This window comes from Gobius niger, assembly GCF_951799975.1.
Source record: "Gobius niger genome assembly, chromosome: 22".
In the NCBI taxonomy this organism is placed as follows: Eukaryota; Metazoa; Chordata; class Actinopteri; order Gobiiformes; family Gobiidae; genus Gobius; species Gobius niger.
The window spans coordinates 12,148,311-12,173,467 of NC_136873.1; the positions used below are offsets into that span (position 1 = coordinate 12,148,311).

Below are 25,157 nucleotides of genomic sequence, written 5' to 3' on the forward strand. Positions count from 1 at the left end.
TCCAAATATGGTCATTTCCTTTGTGGGAGACAGTTTGGGAAAGTTTTAAAAATTAAGAAAAAAGTTTTTTAAAAATTTGGGGAAAAGTTTTTAAAACATTTTGACAAAAGTAAAAAGTAAAAAAAAAAAAAGTAACAAAATCTGTTTTTCTAAAAAATGGTGAAAAAAATGGAAAATGTTTTTAAAAAAATAGAAAAGTTTTTAAATTTTTGGGAAAGTTTGAAAAAAATGGGAAAAGTCTATTAAAAAAATTGAAAACAGTTTTGAATTTTTTTTGAAAAAGTTTAAAGAAAAATAGAAAAAGTTTCTACATTTTTGAGAAAAGGTTTTTAAAAAAAATGGGAAAAGTCTAAAAAAATTAAAAACAGTTTTGAAAAAAAATTGGAAAAAGTTTTGAAAAAAATTAGAAAAAGTTTTTACATTTTTGGGAAAAGTTTTTAAAAAATGTGAAAAGTCTATAAAAAATGTAAACAGTTTTGAAAAAAATTGGAAAAAGTTTCGGAACAGTTTTGATAAAGTGACTCCAACATGTGTCGCTCCCTGGTCTTTCCCACACTGACATGTTTGGTATCCACGTGTAGCACGAAAGGCTGCGACCGAGATGACGCTGTGATCCAAATATGGTCATTTCCTGTGTGGGAGACGGCAGCGGCTAAAGACGACAAAGGGACTAAACTTTAGCGCCGTTTTCATTCTTTAACAACATCTGCACTTTAGTGGCTCCATAAGACTCCACTCGATACAAAGCTAAACCAGATCCAAAATCCACTCTGAGCAAGTCTGTGTAACTAATATGTCACAAAATAAAGCCATGAGTAAAGCAAATGTTGGCTGATATAAATGTGCTCAAAGGCTTTTGTCTGTGTGTGCAGAGGGTCTGGAGGAGCCGTGTAAGAGGAAGGACCTGGGAGACGGAGTTTATGGATTTGAGTATTTTCCTTCGACACCAGGAAATTACATCATCACCATCACCTGGGGAGGGCAGCACATCCCCCGCAGGTACTGCCCAGACCAGACCTTAAATCTATTTACCTTACATTCTCTAATACTGGCCTGTATTCCATTAGCGGCCGGGTCTCTGACAGAGGCCGGGTCTTTTATTAGAAACTATAGCGGTAGAAATATTCCCCATGTTAGGAATTAGTCTCATACTGGTGTAAATGAAAACTCACGTGCAGGAAGTAACAAACTGAACCCGGGCCGAGGGGGGACGCTGCGGAGGAGCTGATCCGAGCGTAACTTTGACACAGATTTAGCCACTTTTCAAACCTCCTGTGACCATATTTGTGGAAACAGGGCAATAAATGTTGTGTGACCCTCCAGGGTTTTAATAAAGTCTCCATTGCGTCTTCAAAGCACGTCCAGCTGCTCCGTGTGCAGGTCAGTCCCACGCCTCAAAATAACTCCTCCCATCAGCGCGAGCGTCTCGTCTTCTCTCGGGTCAGTCTCATGATCGATCACAAACACAAACGCTCCGTCTAAACTCGCCTTTTACACAAGATAACAACAAATAATCCGGTCCGCGGTAAAAACGAAACAGAAACCTGCAGTGACACTGACGTCAAAGCTCCGCTAACAGCAACGAAACACTTCCTGTTGTCCCGACAAAATAAAAGGCGTCAATGTTCCAGCCGCTGGGAGAGGGTTTGAAATGTTCATTAATAAATGAACCTAATATTTTAGGTGCAAATGGACACAAATCTCGTTTTTCTTCATTTTCCTGGTCGTTTTGCTCAAATAGAAATAAAGGCCTGTCTCTGATTGTGGCCTGGTTCCAATAAAGGCCTGGTCCTGATGCCCTTGAGTAAATAAAGGCCCCGGCCTGTATTAGAGCATTTACGGTATATATATAAATCTACAAGAAGCAGGCACATATTATACAGCCTGAGAATAGATAAAGAATCAATGGCTGTGATGTAAACTCCAGTACAGTAGGTGGCGCTGTGGTGCTGTGACTGAGCAGCTGTCACTTGTATCGGAGCGACACTTTGACCCTGTGACTTGTGCTCAGTCCGATCGAGGTGAAGATCGGCGCGGAGGCGGGGCAGCAGAAGGTGCGCGCCTGGGGCCCCGGGCTGGAGAGCGGCATCGTGGGGAAATCCGCAGACTTCGTGGTGGAGGCCGTCGGCGACAACGTGGGAACTCTGGGTAAGGGACGCCACGTTTAAACCGCGGCGTGGCCACAGCTGAACCCTAAACCCCGCCCGTCTCCTGCAGGTTTCTCCGTGGAGGGCCCGTCCCAGGCCAAGATCGAGTGCGACGACAAAGGCGACGGCTCCTGCGACGTGCGGTACTGGCCCATGGAGGCGGGAGAATACGCCGTGCACGTGCTCTGCAACAACGAGGACATCCAGCACTCGCCCTTCATGGCGGAGGTCGTCAACCCGTCCGGCAAGGACTTCTACCCGGACAAGGCACGTCGCTCTTCGAGGAACAGGCCACCGTTTTTACACACTGAGATATGTTCTTACCTGAGCTTAGACGAGTTCATGTGTACGTGTCTGGTCTTCACGCGTGTCCTCAGTCACGTTAGCACAGGCGGCGTTAGCATTTAGCCTCGTCTCCTCTGTAGCTCCAAACCAGGTGAAGAGAGAAGCGACCAGGCTCTTCCACGTTTTCACTATTTAACCTCTTAACTCCCACCTGAACGGATCCCGTTTTCTCCAGTTCGGCTTTACCCTAATCAGAAAGCTTCTTGGGGAAAAAAGCACCAAAACGGCCACAAAAAGTGAGAAGAAAACAAGGATGTAAACGCAACAAAAATGTGACAAAAATTTAAACAAAATTTAAACAAAAATTAAACAAAAATTAAACAAAAATTAAACAAAAATTAAACAAAAATTCAACCAAAAAGTGACAAAAATTCAACAAAAATGTGACAAAAATTAAACAAAAAATGACAAAAATTAAACAAAAATTAAACAAAAATTAAACAAAATGTGACAAAAATTCAACCAAAACGTGACAAAAAAATCAACAATATATTCAACAAAAATGTGACAAAAATTAGACAAAAATGTGACAAAAATTCAATAAAAAAATATTTTTTTTATTGAATTTTTGTTGAATTTGTCAAAAAAATGACAAATTAAACAAAAATGTGACAAAAATCAACAAAAAGGTGAAAAAAGGTGACACAACGCGAGGAAAAAGATCCGTTTTGTGGGTCTTAGCTTTCAAATTAGGCGTTACACAGGCCTATAGCCAAAGAGGACAGAAGGCATTTGGTTTAGGCGGATGGTAAGAGGTTAAGGTTACATGAAGAGTTACACAACAAAGTATAAATACACAAAATTAAACAATGTGGATTTTTTAAGCGGATAAAAGGGGGAACTATATTGTAAGGCGTAATAATACCAGGAGATCTTCACTTTACTGTGCGGATTTCGAACTACTCCTGGTATTATTACACAGTAGCTTCTCTTCACCTGGTTTGGAGCTACAGAGGAGGAGAAGCTAAATGCTAACGCCGTCAAAGCTAGAGTAAGAACATATCTCAGTATGTAAAAACAGTGGCCTATTCCTTTTTTATCCCTGGATTTACTTTCAACGTCACATCACCCACCCCTCTGAACAGAAATGTCAGATTATTCTGTTGTAACGTTAATGTAATGGCGTTTGTCCCGTTGCAGGTGAAGGCTCACGGGCCCGGCCTGCAGAGCAGCGGTCTGGCTGTTGGAAAACCCACAGAGTTCACAGTCGACGCCAAACAGGGCGGAAAGGCCCCGCTCAAGATCATCGCTCAGGTGGGTTAAAGCGTCTTCAGGTGGACATGGCTTATTGTTTCAGTGAAGCAGCTGTGATGTGACCTTTCCTGGGTGAACTTCTCTCCGGTGACGTGAACAAAGCGTCTGGTCTTGTGTTTCGCAGGACGGCGAGGGAAACCCCGTGGAGGTCCAGGTGAAGGACAATGGGAACGGCACGTACACCTGCTCCTACACGCCCCGGAAGCCCATCAAACACACGGTCATGGTGTCGTGGGGCGGAGTCAACATCCCCGACAGCCCCTTCAGGGTGAGCCACGCGAACGCCGGCACGGAGCGCGAGACTCCAAACTCAGCTCACGTAGGGACAGGTTTCTGAGCAGCCGTGACTCGGGGTGTGTCCAGATTATTATTATTTTTACAAGGGTACAAGAGTGGCCCAATCTTGCAGAAACACCTTAGGTCAAGTCATGGTGTTCGCTGTGGCTCAAGGATCAGAGGAGCTCTGTAAGCACGGACAGGTCCTGAGGCGTACGGCTCTTTGTTTACCCACTGAACTGACGGGAGAGGAAGGCCCTCAAGATGATTTTGAGAAACAGTATTATGCAAATAAGACATCAAATTCCTTTTACAGTACTCTAAAAATGCAAGAAATAGTGTCAGTATTCAAAAAATGCCCTGGCAGAATATCCCACTTGGTCCTGCAGTAGAACAGTGAATCTCAACTGGTGGGTCGCAGAACCTTTTTCAGTGGGTCGCGAGTCTATAGGAAACTTTTTTTCAACATGTTCCATCTGAAACTGCATGGAATTTCAGATTTAAAGGCATATCCTACTGCTTGTTCAAAACTTGTGTGGAAAAACGCACTATTTTGTACAACAGATGACATATTAAGGTTTTATTTGGGTTATTTGGGCCGGCCTTCCAAGGGTAACGTTGGGTCCCGACTTGGGAACCACTGATGTAAAACTTTGGCATTTGCAGACAAAGTTCTTTACTTTAGGCGACAATGTTGAGGTTCGGCCCTTGGTGTTTTGGCGATTATGAAAATCGGCCCTCCTCCCCTGCATTAGAAGATACAGAATGTGAAGGTGAAGGTCTTTAGACACACAAGTCCTCAGCCCGGCCTTTGCTCCTCATGACTCGCACTATGAGGCTCGAGAAATGGAGACTGGACGGTGAAGCTAACGTGTGATCTCCTCCGTCAGATGAACATCGGAGCCGGGTGTCACCCCAACAAAGTGAAGGTTTCTGGGCCCGGAGTGTCCAAGACCGGACTGAAGGCGTTCGAGCCCACGTACTTCACTGTGGACTGTGCAGAGGCCGGACAAGGTACTGACCATTATCACTGACACTCCGATTACACTGCACTTTCTCTTCATGAACACGGTTTGCTAAAGTTCCTGGCGTTTGCAGGGGACATCAGCATCGGGATCAAGTGCGCCCCCGGCGTGGTGGGCCCGGCTGAGGCCGACATCGACTTCGACATCATCAGGAACGACAACGACACGTTCACCGTGAAGTACACCCCCCCCGGCGCCGGCAGCTACACCATCATGGTGCTGTTCGCCGACCAGGTCAGTCTCCGCCCCCGGCGCGTTCAGGTTCCGGAGCGTTACCGCGACGACCGTCCTAAAAAAAAACCCTGCTGTGTTTTTCAGGCCATTCCCATGACGCCCATCAGGATCAAGGTGGATCCCTCTCACGACGCCTCTAAAGTGAAGGCGGACGGGCCGGGGCTGAGCCGCAGCGGTGAGGACAACACGCTCTCAGTCGTCCAGGGGCGTCCCTTTGTGGAGGGGCTTAAAAAGTCTCTTCGGGAGTCATTTAGAAAGAGTTGGTCTGGGTGAATACTCCATTCTGATTGGCTGGAGGGTGTCCGTTAAGTAAGGGATAATGTATAGAACGCTGGTCATTATCGGGGAAAAAAGCACCTTCAGGGCGAAACAAGACCGGTTCGCCCTGTAGGTGCTTTTTTCCCCGATAATGACCAGCGTTCTATACATTATCGCTTATTATACGGCCATTTGCCAACTGAACACACACAACATAAACTTCGTACACTGTTATGAAGGTCGAAAGGTTTATTTACTTTTATAAAGTTTGGCTTGTGCAGAATCTTAATTTTTTATTATTATTATTATTATTTGTATTATTAAATGTGCTCCTGTCAATCAACAGTAGTTGCGCATGAATCACTCGAGGGTTGGGGGGATTTTGGTGCAGTGGCTTATGGGATGGCACATAGCTCCTAATCACTGGTTAATTAGCACCAGAGGTCCCTATGCTAAAGTGGCCATGATAGTTAGCATCAAGGCTCCTTTTCCTAACTACTTCCTAACTGACAGACCAATTCGGAGGCTTCTTGTCATGGCGGACGCTGACGCACATCCGGTTTGGCGTAAGAGCTCTTACCAATCTGCTCGTTTCGGACGCAGCCTGAGTTTACAAGTTGTAATCACCAGCGGCTCCAAGGCCTTTTTCCAAGTGGGAGGTGGGAAATTTACCAGTTGCCAGGAACGCACCATTAGTCTGGCAACCGTTAAATCACATTCTATGTCACTCCACTGCAGCTGTTTCTATAGTGACGATAAACCATTGAGCCTGAATTAGCTTCATGTAAAACAGCTTAAAAAGTGAAATAACTCCTGGACTTAGAAAAAAAGCAAACAGGCCCCAGTGAACAGCAAGAAACTTCAGTATTTCAACCCAGTCTGGACGGCTGCTTTACGAAACCCTTTGCCACAACGGAACACGTCCTGGTTTTGTCCTGATTTTTATCCAGTTTACTGTAAGTCCTGGTTTAGTACTGGCTCAGACCGCGGCTCGGCCATCTTTAATAACGACTAAAGTGTTAGTAAGTCATAGCTTTGCTTCGCTTTAAGAAAACATCTGCATCTGCGCTGAAGCTGCTCATGAGTTCAGCCTTTTTTAGACTCACTGCGGATCATTTATTGACGTCTGGAGAGAAAAAATACTGAAAATGAGCACCGGAGCTTTTCAAAGCCCAAACATGGGCATAAACCACACCCATTCCCTCCACTTTATTATCTCCACCTTCTCTGCTCAGACCAGCTGTGCAGAGTCTTAAATGTCAGTATTGTCTTCTTTAAATGATCTTTAAGGCCTATTCATACTCCACAAGACGCGAGAACTTTGTTCTTGTTCTTGAGGCAAAAAGAACGAGAACAAAGTTCGTCTGGGCTCTGACATTTCATACTCCACAAGACGTGTTTCTGCCGAACTGCCACGCCCCCTTTTTCCGCATCCAAAACAAACAAGGAATGGCCGAAATAAAACGAGCTATTTGACTTCAAACTATTATAAAATGTATCAGTCACGATATTGCAAACATTTTGAAGATTGACTTCATGTTTAGCCACATCTCCCGCTGGTTTATTATGTTAGAAAACGTTAACGTTGAAAGCTCACCTCCGTGTCACTCGGTAAAACCATGTTGTTTGACGTCTGTGTAGTTCTCAGTACGGGTTTTGTCCATCCAAGAACCTTCACTGAACATGTTGGTGACGTTTCCCGGTGTTTGATGAAAGGGTCTATGATGTACAAGCTTGGTCTCCCTCCGTCCACAAGCCTGAACCACTTTTTTTCTTTATCACTCGCTTCTTTCACGCAGGCAGCGCCAGGCTCTGCTGTTTCCTCTTCGTCCTCGCCCAAAACGTCTGCGTGTTTCTCCCCAGGACTTCTTTACATGTGCGTGTCCTTGTAATCCTTCAGCGAAGTATTTTACTGCAGCGAGCGGTGCCGCAAAACTATCCATGTATCCATGTTTCCGCACCGGTGTTAGGACGTAAACATTGGATTCTCGCTTCCCGCTTCCGCCAAAATAACTCCGCCCACTAAAAATCAAGCCAATCACAGCCAGAGTTCTCGCAGCCTTGCCGAACAAAGTTCTGCTGGGCCGAAGTGTCGGCCAGAGCTGCCGAACAGGAGCTGCGAGAACAAAATGACGTCATTTTGTTCTCGCAGCTCTGGGTGCGAGAACAAAGTTCTCGCTTCTTGTGGAGTATGAATAGGCCTTTATTCTCTTTATAACCCTCTTCCTCTCCGTTGTTCCAGGCGTGGAGCTGAACAAACCCACACACTTCACGGTGAACACCAAAGGAGCCGGGAAGGCCAACCTGGACTGCAACTTCAGCGGCCCCATCAAGGGAGAAGTGGTGAAGGACTTCGAGATCATCAACAACCACGACAACACGCACACGGTCAAGTACACGCCGGTGCACCAGGTGAGAAACGCCGCCCCCCGGGGGTGAAAGGCGGCAGGTTCAGGGGGCTCGTTCATGACCCGGTGTGTCTCCCCCCCCCCCCCCCCCCCTGCAGGGCCCGCTCGGTGTCGCCGTGACGTACGGAGGAGACAACGTCCCCAAGAGTCCGTTCAACGTGGCGGTGGCGCCTTCGCTGGACCTCAGCAAAGTCAACGTGACGGGGCTCGGAGACAGTACGTTCATGTTCGAAGACCTCTCGAGTGCATGCTGATGTTTACGTGATGTTTTCAGACTCTCCTCTGATTGGTCAAAGAGCCGTCGAATCTTTGGCGGGAACTAAACCTGGCCCAGAGAAGGAGTTCTGTTTCATCCCTCCATGGAGTTTTCTCCCGCTGGTCTGATCTTCTGCCCTTCTCTGAGGCTGCGTCTGAAACCATCAAATTATAGCCTCTAACACTAGCAACTCCTTAACCTTTCATGGGGTCGACTGTTAGATCTATGCAGTTAGGGAACTAGAGCTTCAGCAGCACACTACAAAAAGTCAATATCAAGCATTGTCTTAAATGACTTGAATTGAGGAAATGTTTCTTGTTTTGAGCGGTTTTCACTCATTTAGACACTTTTCCTGATCGGACCGAGTTTGCTTTGCTTGTTTGAGGACATTTCAGACCAGTTCTAGGGTAAATCTCGCTTGAAATAAGAAAGTAAAATTGCCAATGAGATAAGACCAATTTTCTTTCCCCATTGGCAAAGAAAATGACCTGAAATAAGGACGAAATGTATCGAAACGAGTCAGAAACATCTCAGAACAAGTGAAATAATCCAGGACAAATGCCCAACAACTTCTTAACTAGTCAAAACAACTAAAATTTGGATTATTATGCTCAAATTGAGATGTTTATACTGATCTGGTTAAATACTTTTTGCAGTGCATTTGCCCATTCGACCGTCCTTACCCAGGGGAAGGGGAAGTGACATCACCAACAGCTGTTTTTCTTCTTCTTTTAAAGTTATTGGTGGAGTGCAGGCCAAACAAAAGCGCATGTCGCCCCCTAGTGTACAGTGTCCAACAACAACATAGTGTCCAAACAAACATTTAAGGAGAAAAAATAAATAAAAAAACATCCAATAAAAATCATCTTAAAAATAATAATAAAAATAGTTTAAAAAAATCCATATTTCCCTTAAGTGTTATTTTATCTCCACAGCTGTTTCATAAAGCTACAGTAGCTTTTTTTTTAAACTATTTATTTTCATTTTTTTTTTTTTCTTGGCAATAAACAGAAAAACAGAAACAAAGACGGAGAAAACGGCGGCAAAACAAATAAACAAATGGGTAAATCAATAGTGTAAAATACAAATAAATAAAATAAAATAATAAGATAATAAAATTCTTAATGTCAGTGAATTTTGCAACCTCCTGTATAAGCAGATATTACACACATATAAGTTTCTACACATATATATATACACACACATTCCCACAATTTTTTGTTTCATACAACAAAACACGGGTACGGCTTAAGTTTCTACTAAAGAAAAGCACAAACTGTCTTCATTTAATCTGTTTCCTGAGGCGGCTCTTTAACACTGACTGAGCTGTGGGGACGACAACATGGATTTATCACTTTTATAAGGTTGATTATTGACTGTGTTTTCAGAGATGACTGTGGGGAAGGACAAGGATGTGACGGTGAAGTCCAAAGGAGCAGGAGGTCAGGGCAAAGTGGCGGCGAAGATCACGGGGCCGTCGGGGAAACCGATCGCCAGCAAGGTACGGGACCACTTTCAGAATCTGCACACTCGAGCCATTTTCTATAGGTACACTGCAAAAAGTATACCCTACTAAAAACAAGGAAAAAAATCAAAATCTGCCAATGGGGTCAGCATTTTTTTCTTGCTAAGAATTCGTATTTCTAGAATATTTTTCTCATCATAAAACAAGAAAGAAACACTAAATTTAAGCAAATAAAAAGCTAGAATTAAGCAAAACGTCCTCAGAAAATGGAATAATTTAAGGAAAACATTCTTATTTAGTGAAAAATTGTGGGTGTTTTACTTAAATGTTGCTTGATTTAAGGAAAATGTTCTAAATTATACACATTTTTGAGCAAAATGTTCTTAATAAATACTAATATTTAAGGAACATATTGCCCTCACCCCGGGACCCGCCTCCATGATGTGGAGCCAGGCTGATGGTCAGAATCACCTGCTGGAGGATTCACCTATTGTACATGTTTTAGTGGTAGACACGGGGAGAACATGCTCCACACAGAAAGGCCTCGTCCTGGTGGGAATCGAACCCAGGACCTTTGAGCTGTGGGCTCTAACCGCTGTGCCACCGAGCCGCCCACTTTAAAGAATAGAATGTATTTTCTCTCTGTGAGAATCAGTTCTTACATTAAGAGTTGTTGTTCTTAGTTTTTCCTAAAGTAAGAAAAAATATTCTTTGTCTAAAACTGAAGAAGATTCAAAAAGTGAAGAAAGAAAAATTATCATGTTTTTAGCAAATTTATCTGAACAAGAAATGGCTAGATTTTATTTCCTAAAATAAGAATTTTTTTCTCAAGAAAACTTTGCGGCAAAACATTATTACTTTTTAGGGAAAAAATAAGAACTTGTTTCTTAAAGTAAGACATTTTTTACTTGCTTAGAATCCACTTTTTGCAGTGTATGATGTATCTAACTCTCCAGGCCGAGCTCCGCTTCAGGCCCATAGTTCCACGAGTCGCTCTCGGGGTGAAACGTTCGGCCCTAAACCCAGCTCCTCCCCTCGTGTTTCAGGTGGAGCCGGGTCTGAGCGCGGAGACGGCTCACGTCAAGTTCATCCCTCGGGAGACGGGGCCGTACCAGGTGGAGCTCACCTACGACGGGCTCCCGATCCCCGGCTCCCCCTTCACCCCCACGGCGTACCCCGCCACCGACCCCTCCAAGGTGCGAGTCACAGCTCTGCAGAGACGCGTTTAAAGTAACTCCACAGGATTAACCCCGCCCCCCTCCCTCCCCCAGGTGCGCTGCTCAGGGCCGGGTCTGGAGCGCGCCAAAGTGGGCGAGACGGGGGAGTTCGTGGTGGACTGCACCAACGCGGGGCCGGCCGAGCTGACCATCGAGATCATCTCCGACAGCGGCACCGAGGCCGAGGTCCACATCCAGGACAACGGCGACGGGACGTACACCATCACCTACATCCCGCTGTACCCGGGCGCCTACACGCTCACCATCCGCTACGGCGGCCAGGACGTGCCCAACTTCCCCGCCCGCCTCACGGTGGAGCCCGCCGTGGACGCCAGCGGAGTGCGAGTGTTCGGGCCCGGCGTGGAGGGCAAAGGTGCGGGACGGTTTCTGACGACTTTAGCTAGGGGGCATTAAAGGGACTGTACGGAGTTTAAAAATGTTAAAATTAAGTGTTTTCCCTCCCCCTACATGTTCCAGCCATGTCCTAATGTGTAGAATGAGCTCAGACCTGGTGTTACTTTGGTCCGAAGTGCCGTCACGCACGAGCTTAAAGGGATGTTTCAGGATGTTTGGATAACTAGGAAATGAGGCCCTATGTCAGAGTGTTGCTGATTTCTGGAGATATTTTTTTTTGTATTTCATGCAGTTCTTATATTTGAAGAGTTTCGTGGCGCTAGGCTAGTGCTAGGCTAGTGCAAGTCTATGGTATCAGCTCCACAGAGCACCTGAGGCAAAGAAAGCTTTTTGACTGGAGCTTACAGCCTATAGGCCAGTGCCTCATTTGAAAGCGAAGACCTAGGCAACTGATGTAAATGGATCGCTTTTTTCTCTTTTCATCTCTTTTTCGTCACATTTTTGTGACTTTTTCATCACTTTTTGTCTTTTTTTTGTAACATTTTTATCTCTTTTTCATCACATTTTTGCCTCTTTTTCTTCAAATTTTTGCCTCTTTTTCTTCAAATTTTTGCCTATTTTTCATCAAATTTTTGCCTCTTTTTCATCAAATTTTTGCCTCTTTTTCTTCAAATTTTTGCCTATTTTTCATCAAATTTTTGCCACTTTTTCATCAAAATTTTGCCTCTTTTTCATCACATTTTTGCCTCTTTTTCTTCAAATTTTTGCCTATTTTTCTTCAAATTTTTGCCTCTTTTTCATCAAATTGTTGCCTCTTTTTAATCAATTTTTTGACTCTTTTTCATCACATTTTTGCCCCTTTTTTGTTGCGTTTTCATCGTCATTTTCTTCTCGATTTGTCTCTATTTTGATGCTTTTTTCCAAGAATCTTTGTTGAGCCAAACTGGAGAAAATGCGCTCAGTTCCGGTGGGTGTTAAGGGGTTAAGCCTGATTTTTGTCTCTTCAAATCCGAACATTTTGTCTTTTTCTTTTCATTATTTGATAAAAATCTAAACTACATCACACTCTCTAACCCCTGCACGTTTCTGTGGCCGCAGGCGTGTACCGCGAGGCCACCACAGACTTCACGGTGGACGCCCGAGCGCTGACGCAGAGCGGGGGGGACCACATCAAGGCGGTCATCAGCGACCCGTCCGGCACCCGCAGCGAGGGCACCGTGACCGACCGCGGCGACGGCACCTACGGCGTGGAGTACACGCCCTTCGAGGAGGGTGAGAGCCCCGGCACGCGATCGGAAAAGACTCGCCGTTACCGTAGTTACCACGGCAGCTCCATTGTGACTGACAGTCCTGTGTTTTTCGATGTTTGTTGACCTCGTGTTCCCCCGTGTCTCCCCCAGGCCCTCACAGCGTGGAGGTTTGCTACGACGGCTCCCCGGTCCCCCAGAGCCCCTTCAGGGTCGCCGTGACCGAGGGCTGCGATCCGTCACGGGTTCGAGTCCACGGGCCGGGGCTGAAAGGAGGAATCACCAACAAGCCCAACAAGTTCACGGTGGAGACGCGGTGAGACTCGTGTTCGTTGCAGGTTTATTATTGAGAGCGGGATCCAGAAGCATTTAGAGACTCTCTCCAAAGTCTCCCCAACTCGGACTGATCGCACTCAACCAAAGGGCCCAACCTCACCGGCCTGGAGACGAGAGCCTGGTCACGGGAGTCTCCATGACGTCCCCTGGGGTTGTCTCAGTGAAAAGAAACGGTTCGATTTCAGCGGAGACTCCACATGGTCTCCGAGAGGTCTACGTAGTTTCAAGCAGCTGTGGCCACGTTGCGAGTCCATTCTGGAAGAGCACAGAGGGGCCACTGGCTCTAGGGCCACCGGTCCCGCTGGTGGCCCTAAAAGCTAAAAAGAAAAGCATCAAAATAGCGACGACAAATGTGATGAAAAGTCAACAAAAACACGACAACAAAGCAACGAAAATGCAACAAAAATGTGACAAAAATTCAACAAAAATGTGACAAAAATTCAACAAAAATGTGACAAAAATGTGACAAAAATGTGACAAAAATGTGACAAAAATGTGACAAAAATGTGACAAAAATGTGACAAAAATGTGACAAAAATTCGACAAAAATTCGACAAAAATTCGACAAAAATTCGACAAAAATTCGACAAAAATGTGACAAAAATGTGACAAAAATGTGACAAAAATGTGACAAAAATTCTACAAAAATTCAACAAAAATTCAACAAAAATTCAACAAAAAGTGACAAAAATTCGACAAAAATTCGACAAAAATTCGACAAAAATTCGACAAAAATTCGACAAAAATGTGACAAAAATGTGACAAAAATGTGACAAAAATGTGACAAAAATTCTACAAAAATTCAACAAAAATTCAACAAAAATTCAACAAAAAGTGACAAAAATTCGACAAAAAGTGACAAAAATTCAACAAAAAGTGACGAAAATTCGACAAAAATTCGACGAAAATTCGACAAAAATTCGACAAAAATTCAACAAAAATTCGACAAAAATTCGACAAAAATTCGACAAAAATACGACAAAAAGTGACGGAAATTCAAAAAAAAATCAAAAAAAATTCAACAAATGTGACAAAAATTCAACAAAAATTCAACAAAAATTCAACAAAAATTCAACAAAAATTCAACAAAAATTCAACAAAAATTCAACAAAAATTCAACAAAAAGTGACAAATTCGACAAAAAGTGACAAAAATTCAACAAAAAGTGACGAAAATTCAATTTTTTTTTTTAAAAAATTCAACAAAAATGTGACAAAAATGTGACAAAAATGTGACAAAAATGTGACAAAAATGTGACAAAAATGTGACAAAAATGTGACAAAAATGTGACAAAAATGTGACAAAAATTCAACAAAAATTCAACAAAAATGTGACAAAAATGTGACAAAAATTCAACAAAAAGTGACAAAAATTCGACAAAAAGTGACGAAAATTCAACAAAAATTCAACAAAAATTCAACAAAAATTCAACAAAAATTCAACAAAAATTCAACAAAAATTCAACAAAAATTCAACAAAAATTCAACAAAAATTCAACAAAAATACGACAAAAAGTGACGAAAATTCAAAAAAAATTCAACAAAAATTCAACAAAAATTCAACAAAAATTCAACAAAAATTCAACAAAAATTCAACAAAAATTCAACAAAAATTCAACAAAAATACGACAAAAATACGACAAAAATGTGACAAAAATTCAACAAAAAGTGACGAAAATTCAACAAAAACTCTACAAAAACTCTACAAAAACTCTACAAAAACTCGACAAAAATTCGACAAAAATTCGACAAAAATTCGACAAAAATGTGACAAAAATTCAACAAAAAGCCACAAAAAGTAATGAAGAAACAACAAAACTGTGACAAAAAATGCGGCCACTGTTGCTCTCCAGCCGAGAAGCTTTTAGATTTGGGTAAAGCCGAACTGGACAAAATGCGCTCCGTTAAGGCGGGGGTGGTAAGCGCACATTTACGCTAATTTGGGCCAGGCTGGTCAGAGTCCAGGGCTGTTTTTACAGTCCCAGTCCGCCCCTGGTCTCTGAGACATTGCAGGGACGTCACAGAAACGTCTCACAGGTTGAGGGCAAATGGTGTTCGCGGCACCAACTGCTTGAGACCATGTGAAGTCCACATGCAGACTTTTTCAAGTGTCCATGTGGTCTCCGCTGAAATTAAACCTGTTCGTTTTCACCAAGAAGACGACCTGGAGACACCGTGACCAGCGGGACTCGAGTCTCCAACTAGTCTTTAACTACAGTCGCATCCAGGCCGGTGAGAGATGCCCTAAAGATACTGCACATTTACGTCCAACTCTAATTTTCACTTGTTTTCAAAAACTTATTACTTCTTTAAAGAGGGGGTATTATGCTTTTTTCACACTACAATGATGACTAACCTTCTGTTGGTCTGTAAATGCAGTAAATTAGAATAACTGCCTTGTATAAAATGTCTCTCTCAAAATGGCTGTAGTGAATGTCTTGAAATAGGCCTCTGTCTCTTTAAGAACCTCTGAGCCTTTAGACACGCCCCCTCCACACGCTGTCTGTGGCATCAGTGGGGAGGGGGTTCTGCTGAGGAGCAGTGGTTGGTTACTCGGCTGGTGACGAAAGCTCGGAGGCGTCTCCAGGAGGTGGGGGCGTTCCTAGGAGGACTCAGGCAAACCTATCCCTAAAATGGCCGCCATCAGAGTTTTTACAGATTACTCAAAAATACGTGAATGTGCCAAGGCAACACTTCAGGCATGTTTTTAATGAGGGAGCGACAGAATAACATGATGGAAAGCTTGAAAGAAATTGACAAAAAATGGAAGAAAAAATGACAAAAATGTGACAAAAAAATTACAACATTTTGACAAAAATATGATTAAAAAATGACAAAATTTTGACAAAAATATGATAAAAAAAATTACGAAAATTTGACAAAAAATGGAAGATAAAATGACAAAAATGTGACAAAAATGTGACAAAAAAATGACAAAATTTTGACAAAAATACGATTAAAATTTTTTGTCATTTTTTAATCGCATTTTTGTCAAAATTTTGTCATTTTTTTGTCACATTTTTGTCAAAATTGTCATTTTTTTGACAAAAATATGATCAAAAAAATGACAAAAAAATGACAAAAAAAAAGACGATAAAATGACAAAAATGTGACAAATTCACAAAAAAGGACCAAAAAATGACAAATGTGATAAAAAAAATTGACGATAAAATGACAAAATTTTGACCAAAAAATGACCAAAAAATGACCTAAAAAAATAAATAAGACGATAAAATGACAAAAATGTGACAAAATTTTGACAAAAATGTGATAAAAAAATGACAAAAATTTGATTCAAAAATTACAAAAATGTGCCAAGGCAACACTTCAGGCATGTTTTTAATGAGGGAATGACTTGAACATGATGTAAAGCTTGAAAAAGTCGATTTTGCATAATACCCGCCCTTTAAGTTAATTCTACAAAGGAATTCTTTTCACTCTGACGTTCCTTTGCTTTGGTTCTGAACGTGTTTTGTTTTTCTCCCTTTTAGATTGTAGTGACTTTGTCTTTTTTCAAACCTTTCTTGGATGATTACGAGCAATATCTTTCCACTGGCTTCATCTGAACCATGAAGTCTAAGGATTTTAATCGATGTATAATGTTCATGAAAACTATACCTAGTGTTGTGTTTAAAGCCACTGGACAGCACAGTTTCTCCCTCCTTCACAGAACATGAGGCCTTTTTTTGGTGTCTTAAGTTGTTAAGCCTTTACCTTGTGCCTCCTCCCCCCACAGAGGAGCAGGCACCGGGGGCCTGGGCTTGGCCATGGAGGGTCCGTCTGAGGCCAAAATGTCCTGCACTGACAACAAGGACGGCAGCTGCAGCGTGGAGTACGTGCCCTACGAGGCCGGGACCTACAACCTCAACATCACCTACGGACGGCAGCCCATCAAAGGTGAGAAGAAGCAGATACTCCAAGCTCTGGAGGACATCAGAGCAGGTGTTGGGGCTCCTGAAACTGACTGGCGTGTGTCCGTGTGTCCACAGGCAGCCCGTTCACCGTCCCGGTCAGCGACACGGTGGACAGCACCAAGGTGAAGTGCCAGGGCGCCGGGCTCGGGACCAACGTCAGAGCCAACGTCCCGCAGACCTTCACCGTGGACGCGTCGAAAGCCGGCGTCGCTCCTCTGCAAGTGCGAGTGCAGGGGCCTAAAGGTGAGGCAGGGGTCGCCCGGGGACAGACTGCACCGGACGGGACGGTCTGGAGCTCAACTGACTCCTTCAAAAGAGGACGGTCCAGACACATTATCAGTCGGGGTTTACGTACGACCCTTCAGCTGTTCGTTAAAGTCGACTACTTTTAACCAACTTTGTGTCTTGGTTTGGAACTCTTTCTGTGACCAACAAAATGTTCTCACATAAGAAGATTACAAACCCTGAATGAACTATGTTGGCTTCAAAGAGTAAGTCCTTGGCAATAATAGTCCCTAGGTACTTGTATTTAGTTACTGTTTCATCCAATATCCCCTGGAGTATACATGTGTTTCCAGGGACATCACGCATAGTTCCAGCGGCCATTTTGAACACCGAAGTAGAATTAGAAAAAAAACAGTAAAGTCAGTGTTTGAGCTGCTCAAGATGTTAGCATGCTACCGGATAGCAACTGTCAGCCAACTGTCAATGGCTTCAACATGATGAACATGTGTGTGTCTCACTTCTATGAACCCTGAGGAAACACTACAGTAACAGCTCTGACCTCTGTCACATGTTGTATCCAGATGTTTGTGGTTCAGGGCTTTTTCTCTGAGAGGACAGAGCTGAGCTGTTGAACGCTAACCGGTAGCATGCTAACGTCTTGAACACTGACTCTCTGGGGCCGTGTTTTTCCTGCTATCTTCTTGAGCAATTACTTAGAGTACATAAAAATGCCACAGTCAGTCAGTTGTCTTTCATTTTCATCCTGAGTAGAGATATTGTTACATGTTGTAGTACTGCATGCTTCTACTTCGGTGTTCAAAATGGCCGCCGGAAGTATGCGTGATGTCACATGTATACTCCAGGGGAAACTGGATGAATAGTGTTAGTGTCTATTCTATCACCATGTCCTTGGTCTTGGACAGATTGATGCTCATAGGCACTTCTGTTGTCATGACTGTATAAAATAAAGAGTAGAGGGATAACGCGCAGCCTTGAGGAGAGCCAGTGGAAGAGAGATCTTTGGAGAACATTGTGACCTGTTTTCCGGCTGGTGCAGGAGTCGTGGAGCCGGTGGAGATCGTGGACAACGGAGACCAGACTCACTCGGTGAACTACGTCCCGACCAGAGAGGGGCCTTACTCCATCAACGTGCTGTACGCCGACGAGGAGATCCCGCGCAGGTGACCTTTGACCCGTGCGGTTAGAGAAGCGGCGGAGACGAGTTCCGGCCCTGACTTTGTGCCGTGTTTCCTCCTCAGCCCGTACAAAGTGAAGGTGCTGCCCACTCACGACGCCAGCAAGGTGAAGTGCAGCGGCCCCGGGCTGAACACCACGGGCGTGCCGGCCTCGCTGCCCGTCGAGTTCACCATCGACGCCAAAGACGCCGGCGAGGGGCTGCTGGCCGTGCAGATCACGGTGAGGAGAACAATGCTCACTCCAGAAAGTCCTCCATTTTATTTGTATTCTACAAGCAATGTCCTAATGTGTAGAATGAGCTCAGACCTGTTCACCACAACTGCCTCTGAAATCCTGCACTGTCACGTCATGCACGAGCTTAATATAGAAGGTGCAGTTACACGTATGCCCTGAGGTGGCAGTAGTGAGTATAAAATGGCTAACTTGCATCTAGCCCCTTTGATATAAAAGAACATGACTAAAATGTGTCATGTATTGTCATGTTTTGATGAAGTTCTTATCGGGTGTATTAACCCCTTAACTCCCTCCTGAACCGAGCACATTTTCTCCAGCTTTACCCCAATCCAAAAGCTTCTGGAAAAAAGGTGTGAAAATAGCAACAAAACTGAGACGAAAACAAGGATGAAAATGTGAAAAAAGTGAGAAAAAATGTACGAAGAAGTGACAAAAAATGTGCAAAAAATGTACAAAAAAATGAGAAAAATTGACAAAAAATTGACAAAAAAAGTGAGAAAAATTTGACGACAAATTTAGAAAAAATGGACGAAAAAGTGATAAGAATTTGACAAAAAAATGCGAATAATTTGACGAAAAAGTGACAAAAAATGAACAAAAAATGAAAAAAAAAATGACAAAAATGGACAAAAAATTGACAAAAAATTGACAAAAAAGTGATACGAATTTGACAAAAAACTGCGAATAATTTGACAAAAAAGTGACAAAAAATATGCAAAAAATTTACAAAAAATTGACAAAAATGGACCAAAAAATGGCAAAGTGATGCGAATTTGACAAAAAATAAGAATAATTTGACGAAAAAGTGACAAAAAAGTGACAAAAAAATGACGACAATGGACAAAAAATTGACAAAAAAAGTGAGAAAAAATTGACGAAAAATGGACGAAAAAGTGATAAGAATTTGACAAAAAATAAGAATAATTTGACGAAAAAGTGACAAAAAAAGTAACGAAAATTTGACAAATGAGATGACTGAACAAACCAAAAAAGTGATGAAAAAAAATCTGATATGAGGAAAAAGATCAATTTAGTTTTGTAGATCTTAGCTTTCAAATGAGGTCTTACACTGGCCTACAGGATTTGGGTAAAGCTGAACTGGAGAAAATGCTCTCGTTTTAGGCGTGAGTGACCGCGTTGTGAATTTGAGGATCGTGTTCTGGGGTTAAACCTCTCTCTCCTTGACCCGCAGGACCCCGAGGGGAAGCCCAAAAAGGCGGAGATCCGGGACAACCACGACGGCACGTACCTGGTGTCCTACGTGCCGGACATGACCGGGAGATACACCATCCTCATCAAGTACGGCGGAGACGAGATCCCGTACTCGCCGTACCGCATCCGCGCCCTGCCCTCGGGAGACGCCAGCAAGTGCGTGGTCACAGGTACGAGCGCCTCGCCGAACCTCGCTCTCTTCGGTCTGTGTTTGGGATAAACGCGGCGCCCTGTGGGGAACGCGTCGGACTCAAACTCACTGGGCGCGTCTCGTTTTGTAAGAATCTCCATCATTATCGCGATCTTCCACTTTGTTTAGATGACGCTGTATTGACCTGGTTTTTAGCTCCGCCCACTCCCTCCTCTTGGGGAAATAGACAGTGGCTGTAGGGAAGCTATGGCGAGGGTTTTTGCTCCGTGATGAAAGGATTAACCCCTTAACTCCCACCTGAATGGAGCACATTTCCGTTTGGCTTTACCCCAATCCAAAAGCTTCTGGAAAAAAGGTGAGAAAATAGCGACAGAACTGAGACGAAAACAATGATGAAGATGTGACAAAAAAGTGAGAAAACCTCGACAAAAAAATGACGAAAAAATGACAAAAATGTGACGACAAATGTGACAAAAAAATGATTAAAAAAGACAAAAAATGTGACAAAAATGTGACAAAAAATGACAAAAAAAGACAAAAAATTTACCTAAAAATTTGACAAAATGTGACAGAAAATGTGACAAAAAATGACAAAAAATTGATTAAAAAATACAAAAAATTTGACTAAAATTTGACAACAATTTGACAACAAAATGTGACAAAAATGTATAAAAAATTTACCAAAAAATGACAAAAATGTGACAAAAAATTGGCTAAAAAATGACGAAAAAGTGGCAAAAATATCACAAAAAAGACCAAAAATGACAAAAAAAGACAAAAAAATGACGAAAAAATGAAGAAAAAATGATGAACATGTGACAAAAAAGTGAGAAAACCTAGACAAAAATGTGACAAAAAATTGACAAAAAACGGACAAAAATTTGACAACAATTTGACAACAAAATGTCACAAAAATTGATAAAAAATTGACCAAAAAAATGATGAAAAAGTGGCAAAAATATCACAAAAAATGACCAAAAAATTGACGAAAAAATGATGAAAAAATGATGAACATGTGACAAAAAAGTTACAAAAATGATGGAAAAAAAATGTGATGACGTGAGTAAAAAGACCCATTTAGATGAGTTTTGTAGATCTTAGCTTTCAAATGAGGCGTTACACTGGCCTACAGGATTTGGGTAAAGCTGAACTGGAGAAAATGCTCTCTGTTCAGGCGGGAGTTAACAGGTTAATCTTAGCAAGAGACTGAGAGGCGAAGAAAGCATTTCCTGGATACGTTGCACCTCAGGAGGAGCTTGAATTAATAATTTTTCCTTAACCTTCAGTTAATGACGTGAATTTCTATTTTCGCGCCTCCTCCAAACTTTGATACTTAAAGTGAACGTCATAAATGTCACATGTTGCATCAATATCATACGTGTCGGTGTTGCATCCAGTGACTTTGAGTTCTGACGAGCCACGTTTCTCCAAATGTTCATTTCCGTAATTGATTTATTGATTCATGTGTTTATTAAAGTGCGTATGACGGGTTTTCAGGTTCGTCCAATTACTGGATGATAAAAAGTGTTCACTGTTGATCGTTTCACACCTTATGGAGAAAAGTTTACTGAAATATCGGTGGGTTAGTTCCACATTCCAAGGATTGAACTGGGTTTTATTACAGGGTTTTTAAGTCTTCAAAGTTCTACAAAATACAACTTTGTCTTAATATTCTTGTGAACAACACACAAAAGGCCAGTTTGCCTGTATATTTGTGTTTGAAGGAATTGACACTATTCTCGAATCCTTAAACAGGCATTTCCGATTTCTATAATGTTATTTCTCAATATCATCTTGAGGGCCCGAGGTTCGATGGTGGGGGGCCGAACTGAAGGGTTTTTTCGGCACTTTTCTAGTTCAAGACAATTAACTTTATTTGAGCGACGAAGCAATCTGAACGTGGATGATTCCCTCAAAATATTGATTAAAGTGATAGTCTGGAAGTCTAAATGTTTTTACAAATGTTATAAAATGTGCAAAATGATGTGACAAAAAAGTGAGAAAAACTCGACAAAAAAATTACGAAAAAATGACACAAATATGACAAAAAAAGACAAATAAAGACCAAAAAAATGACAAAAAAAAAGGTGACAAAAAATGTGACAAAAAATGACCAACAAAATGACCAAAAAATGTGACAAAAAAAATGACCAAAAAATGTCACAAAAAATGATTAAAAATGGATTAAAAAAAGACAAAAAAAAGACTAAATTAAGACAAAAAAAAGTGACAAAAAATTGACAAAAAAAGGACAAAAAAATGACGAAAAAATGATGAACATGTTACAAAAAAGTGACAAAAAACTGACACAAATTTGACAACAATTTGACAACAAAATGTCACAAAAATTGATAAAAAAAATGGACCAAAAAAAGGACAAAAATGTACAAAAAATGGACGAAAAAATCATGAAAAAGTGGCAAACGTATCACAAAAAACACCAAAAAAAGACAAAAAATTGACAAAAAAATGATGAAAAAATGATGAACATGTGACAAAAAGTGACAAAAAATTACTATTTGATAAACAAGTTACAAAAATGATGGAAAAAAATCACATAAAAGGCCAGTTTGCCTGTATATTTGTGTTTGAAGGAATTGACACTATTCTTGAATCCTTAAACAGGCATTTCGGATTTCTATAATGTTATTTCTCAATATCATCTTGAGGGCCCGAGGTTCGATGGTGGGGGGCCGAACTGAAGGGTTTTTCCAGCACTTTTGTGGACAATTAACTTTATTTGAGCGACGAAGCAATCTGAACGTGGATGATTCCCTCAAAATATTGATTAAAGTGACAGTCTGGAAGTCTAAATGTTTTACAAATGTTATAAAATGTGCAAAATCGTCCACCCGGTGCTTCATTTTGATGTAAAGATACATTTTTGTAAAGCCCCTTCCTGGATACCCGCCCTGTCAGGTCCAATCAGAAGAAGGGGGAGGAGCTTGATCGTTTACTCCTCCTCCTCTCCTCATTTCGCAAAACTAAGAAGTGCTTTTTTCCGATTAATGAGGGGAGAAATTTGATTGTTTACCTTCAAATCTCGCTTACACTCACTCACAAACTTACAGACTATCACTTTAATTCAACATCACACACCCCCCCCCCCGTCATACGCACTTTAACCCTGAGAGAAAGCGTCCCGGTCGATGTCCTCTGAGCGGGCGCTGGCTGCTCCGGTTGTGTTTTTTGTTTGCTCTGGATTGTTTCACGCTGTGCTCCTCCATCAGCTGCCACAGACATTACCCCCACTCCCCCCACCCACCCCCACACACACCACTGTTCATTTTTTTGGAGCACAGCGCCCCCCCCCTCACCCCCGGCACCTCCTCCTGACTCTCCTGTGTTTGTCACTTGTGTTTTTGCTGCCGCTTGTCACCTGCTCCTCAGTGTCCATCGGCGGGCACGGTTTGGGTAAGAAAGAAAACCTCATGACTTTAACTCTGAGCATGGACCCCATCGGGACGGGACTCTCCCCCTTTTTCTGTCCTCCTTTTTTTTTACCTCCTAAATGTGGTTTCCTCTTCGACGTGCCTGAACAGGACTAACGGACTAACGGACGGCATGGGGGAACGGCACTCTGGCTAATGTAGAGTTTTAATCCGTAGAAACGTGTGTCTTTAGTAACATGGATGGAAATAACAGCTCGTCTGACTGTGGGGATGTCATGATGTCGGAGGTACTGCGCCACCAGGGGGCGCCGCGTTCGGACCCTGCATTAGAAGTAATAGAGACGCCTTTATCTGAGCCTGTTCCTACACGTACGTACATTTGGTTAACCTCGTAACTCCCGCCTGAACTGAGAGGATCTTTTTCCTCACGTCATCAGATTTTTTTTTTCATCGTTTTTTTTGTTGGGTATTCAACTCATTTTTGTCCTTTTTTTCGTAAATTTTTTAGCAATTTTTTAAATCAAATTTTTGTCATTTTTTTGTCACATTTTTGCCACTTTTTTTGTCAATGTTTTCTCACTTTTTTGTCACATTTCCATCATTGTTTTCGGCTCAGTTTTCGGCTATAGGAAAAATACATTGAGCAGGCTAATGCTAGCGACGACAGGAAAAATACATTGAGCAGGCTAATGCTAGCGACGATAGGAAAAATACATTGAGCAGGCTAATGCTAACGGCTATAGGAAAAATACATTGAGCAGGCTGATGCTAACGGCTATAGGAAAAATACATTGAGCAGGCTGATGCTAGCGGCTATAGGAAAAATACATTGAGTAGGCTAATGCTAATGGCTATAGGAAAAATACGTTGAGCAGGCTAATGCTAAGGGCTATAAGAAAAATACATTGAGTAAGCTAATGCTAATGGCTATAAGAAAAATACATTGAGCAGGCTAATGCTAGCGACGATAGGAAAAATACATTGAGCAGGCTAATGCTAACGATGATAGGAAAAATGCATTGAGCAGGCTAATGCTAAGGGCTATAAGAAAAATACATTGAGCAGGCTAATGCTAGCGACTATAGGAAAAATGCATTGAGCAGGCTAATGCTAAGGGCTATAGGAAAAATGCATTGAGCAGGCTAATGTTAACGACAATAGGAAAAATACATTGAGCAGGCTAATGCTAACGGCTATAGGAAAAATACATTGAGCAGGCTAATGCTAAGGGCTATAGGAAAAATACATTGAGCAGGCTAATGCTAAGGGCTATAGGAAAAATACATTGAGCAGGCTGATGCTTGCGACGTCTTTAAGTCTTTGAAACCGTTAGCTCGTGACATCCCCACGTCAAACCGCCGGGTCTCTGAGTTTCGCTCTGTGCATGCTCCATCTCCGTCTGTGAGTCTCCTCCCCCCCCCCTCACCCTGTCCCGACGGCTGTGCAGGCGCCGGCGTGGGCCCGACCATCCAGATCGGCGAGCAGACGGTGATCACGGTGGACGCCAAGGCCGCGGGGAAGGGCAAGGTCACCTGCAGCGTGGTGACGCCAGAGGGCGCCGAGCTGGACGTGGACGTGGTGGAGAACGAGGACGGCACCTTCGACATCTTCTACACGGCGCCGCAGCCCGGGGAGTACGTCATCTGCGTGCGCTTCGGGGGCGAGCACATCCCCAACAGCCCCTTCCAAGTCACGGTGAGGAAACGCCCCCACCAGGGGGGCAGGGAAGGGGTTAAAGAGCGGGTTTTATGTGGTAATAATGTCACAGCTTTATCACCATCTATCCCAGGGGGGCCCAAACCTTTCGTCTCTGAAGCCAAAATGAAAAAGTGCCTGTGAGTCGCGGGTCAAACACGGTGAAGTCAAGCACGAAAAACACATTTTTAGCCTACATTTGCATTTGATTCTATCTATGCAAATAACATGCTGTCTTAAAACAAATGGTAACTATGGCAAAAGCCTAGTTTTAGTAGAACAAAATCAACAATTGTAGCGATTTAGTGCAAAAAAA

At 42.6% G+C, this 25,157-nt stretch overlaps 1 protein-coding gene across 4 annotated transcripts in view; it reads left to right on the top strand.

The window, feature by feature from the left end:
• Positions 1-25,157, top strand: part of flna (filamin A, alpha (actin binding protein 280)) — a 99,232-nt gene that overhangs the window by 47,498 nt on the left and 26,577 nt on the right. For 2 of the 4 annotated variants that reach the window (XM_079580841.1, XM_079580839.1), the window contains exons 10-31: positions 873-999; positions 2,012-2,148; positions 2,218-2,414; positions 3,633-3,746; positions 3,871-4,014; positions 4,913-5,036; positions 5,121-5,281; positions 5,366-5,456; positions 7,782-7,951; positions 8,046-8,163; positions 9,592-9,704; positions 10,715-10,864; positions 10,940-11,258; positions 12,338-12,511; positions 12,640-12,802; positions 16,558-16,718; positions 16,811-16,978; positions 18,018-18,141; positions 18,220-18,376; positions 19,584-19,773; positions 23,145-23,168; positions 24,594-24,841. In XM_079580841.1, coding sequence (XP_079436967.1) covers positions 873-999; positions 2,012-2,148; positions 2,218-2,414; positions 3,633-3,746; positions 3,871-4,014; positions 4,913-5,036; positions 5,121-5,281; positions 5,366-5,456; positions 7,782-7,951; positions 8,046-8,163; positions 9,592-9,704; positions 10,715-10,864; positions 10,940-11,258; positions 12,338-12,511; positions 12,640-12,802; positions 16,558-16,718; positions 16,811-16,978; positions 18,018-18,141; positions 18,220-18,376; positions 19,584-19,773; positions 23,145-23,168; positions 24,594-24,841 — 3,374 coding nt within the window. The remainder of the gene's footprint in view (positions 1-872; positions 1,000-2,011; positions 2,149-2,217; positions 2,415-3,632; positions 3,747-3,870; positions 4,015-4,912; positions 5,037-5,120; positions 5,282-5,365; positions 5,457-7,781; positions 7,952-8,045; positions 8,164-9,591; positions 9,705-10,714; positions 10,865-10,939; positions 11,259-12,337; positions 12,512-12,639; positions 12,803-16,557; positions 16,719-16,810; positions 16,979-18,017; positions 18,142-18,219; positions 18,377-19,583; positions 19,774-23,144; positions 23,169-24,593; positions 24,842-25,157) is intronic. The other 2 variants (XM_079580842.1, XM_079580840.1) reach the window with 1 other exon arrangement.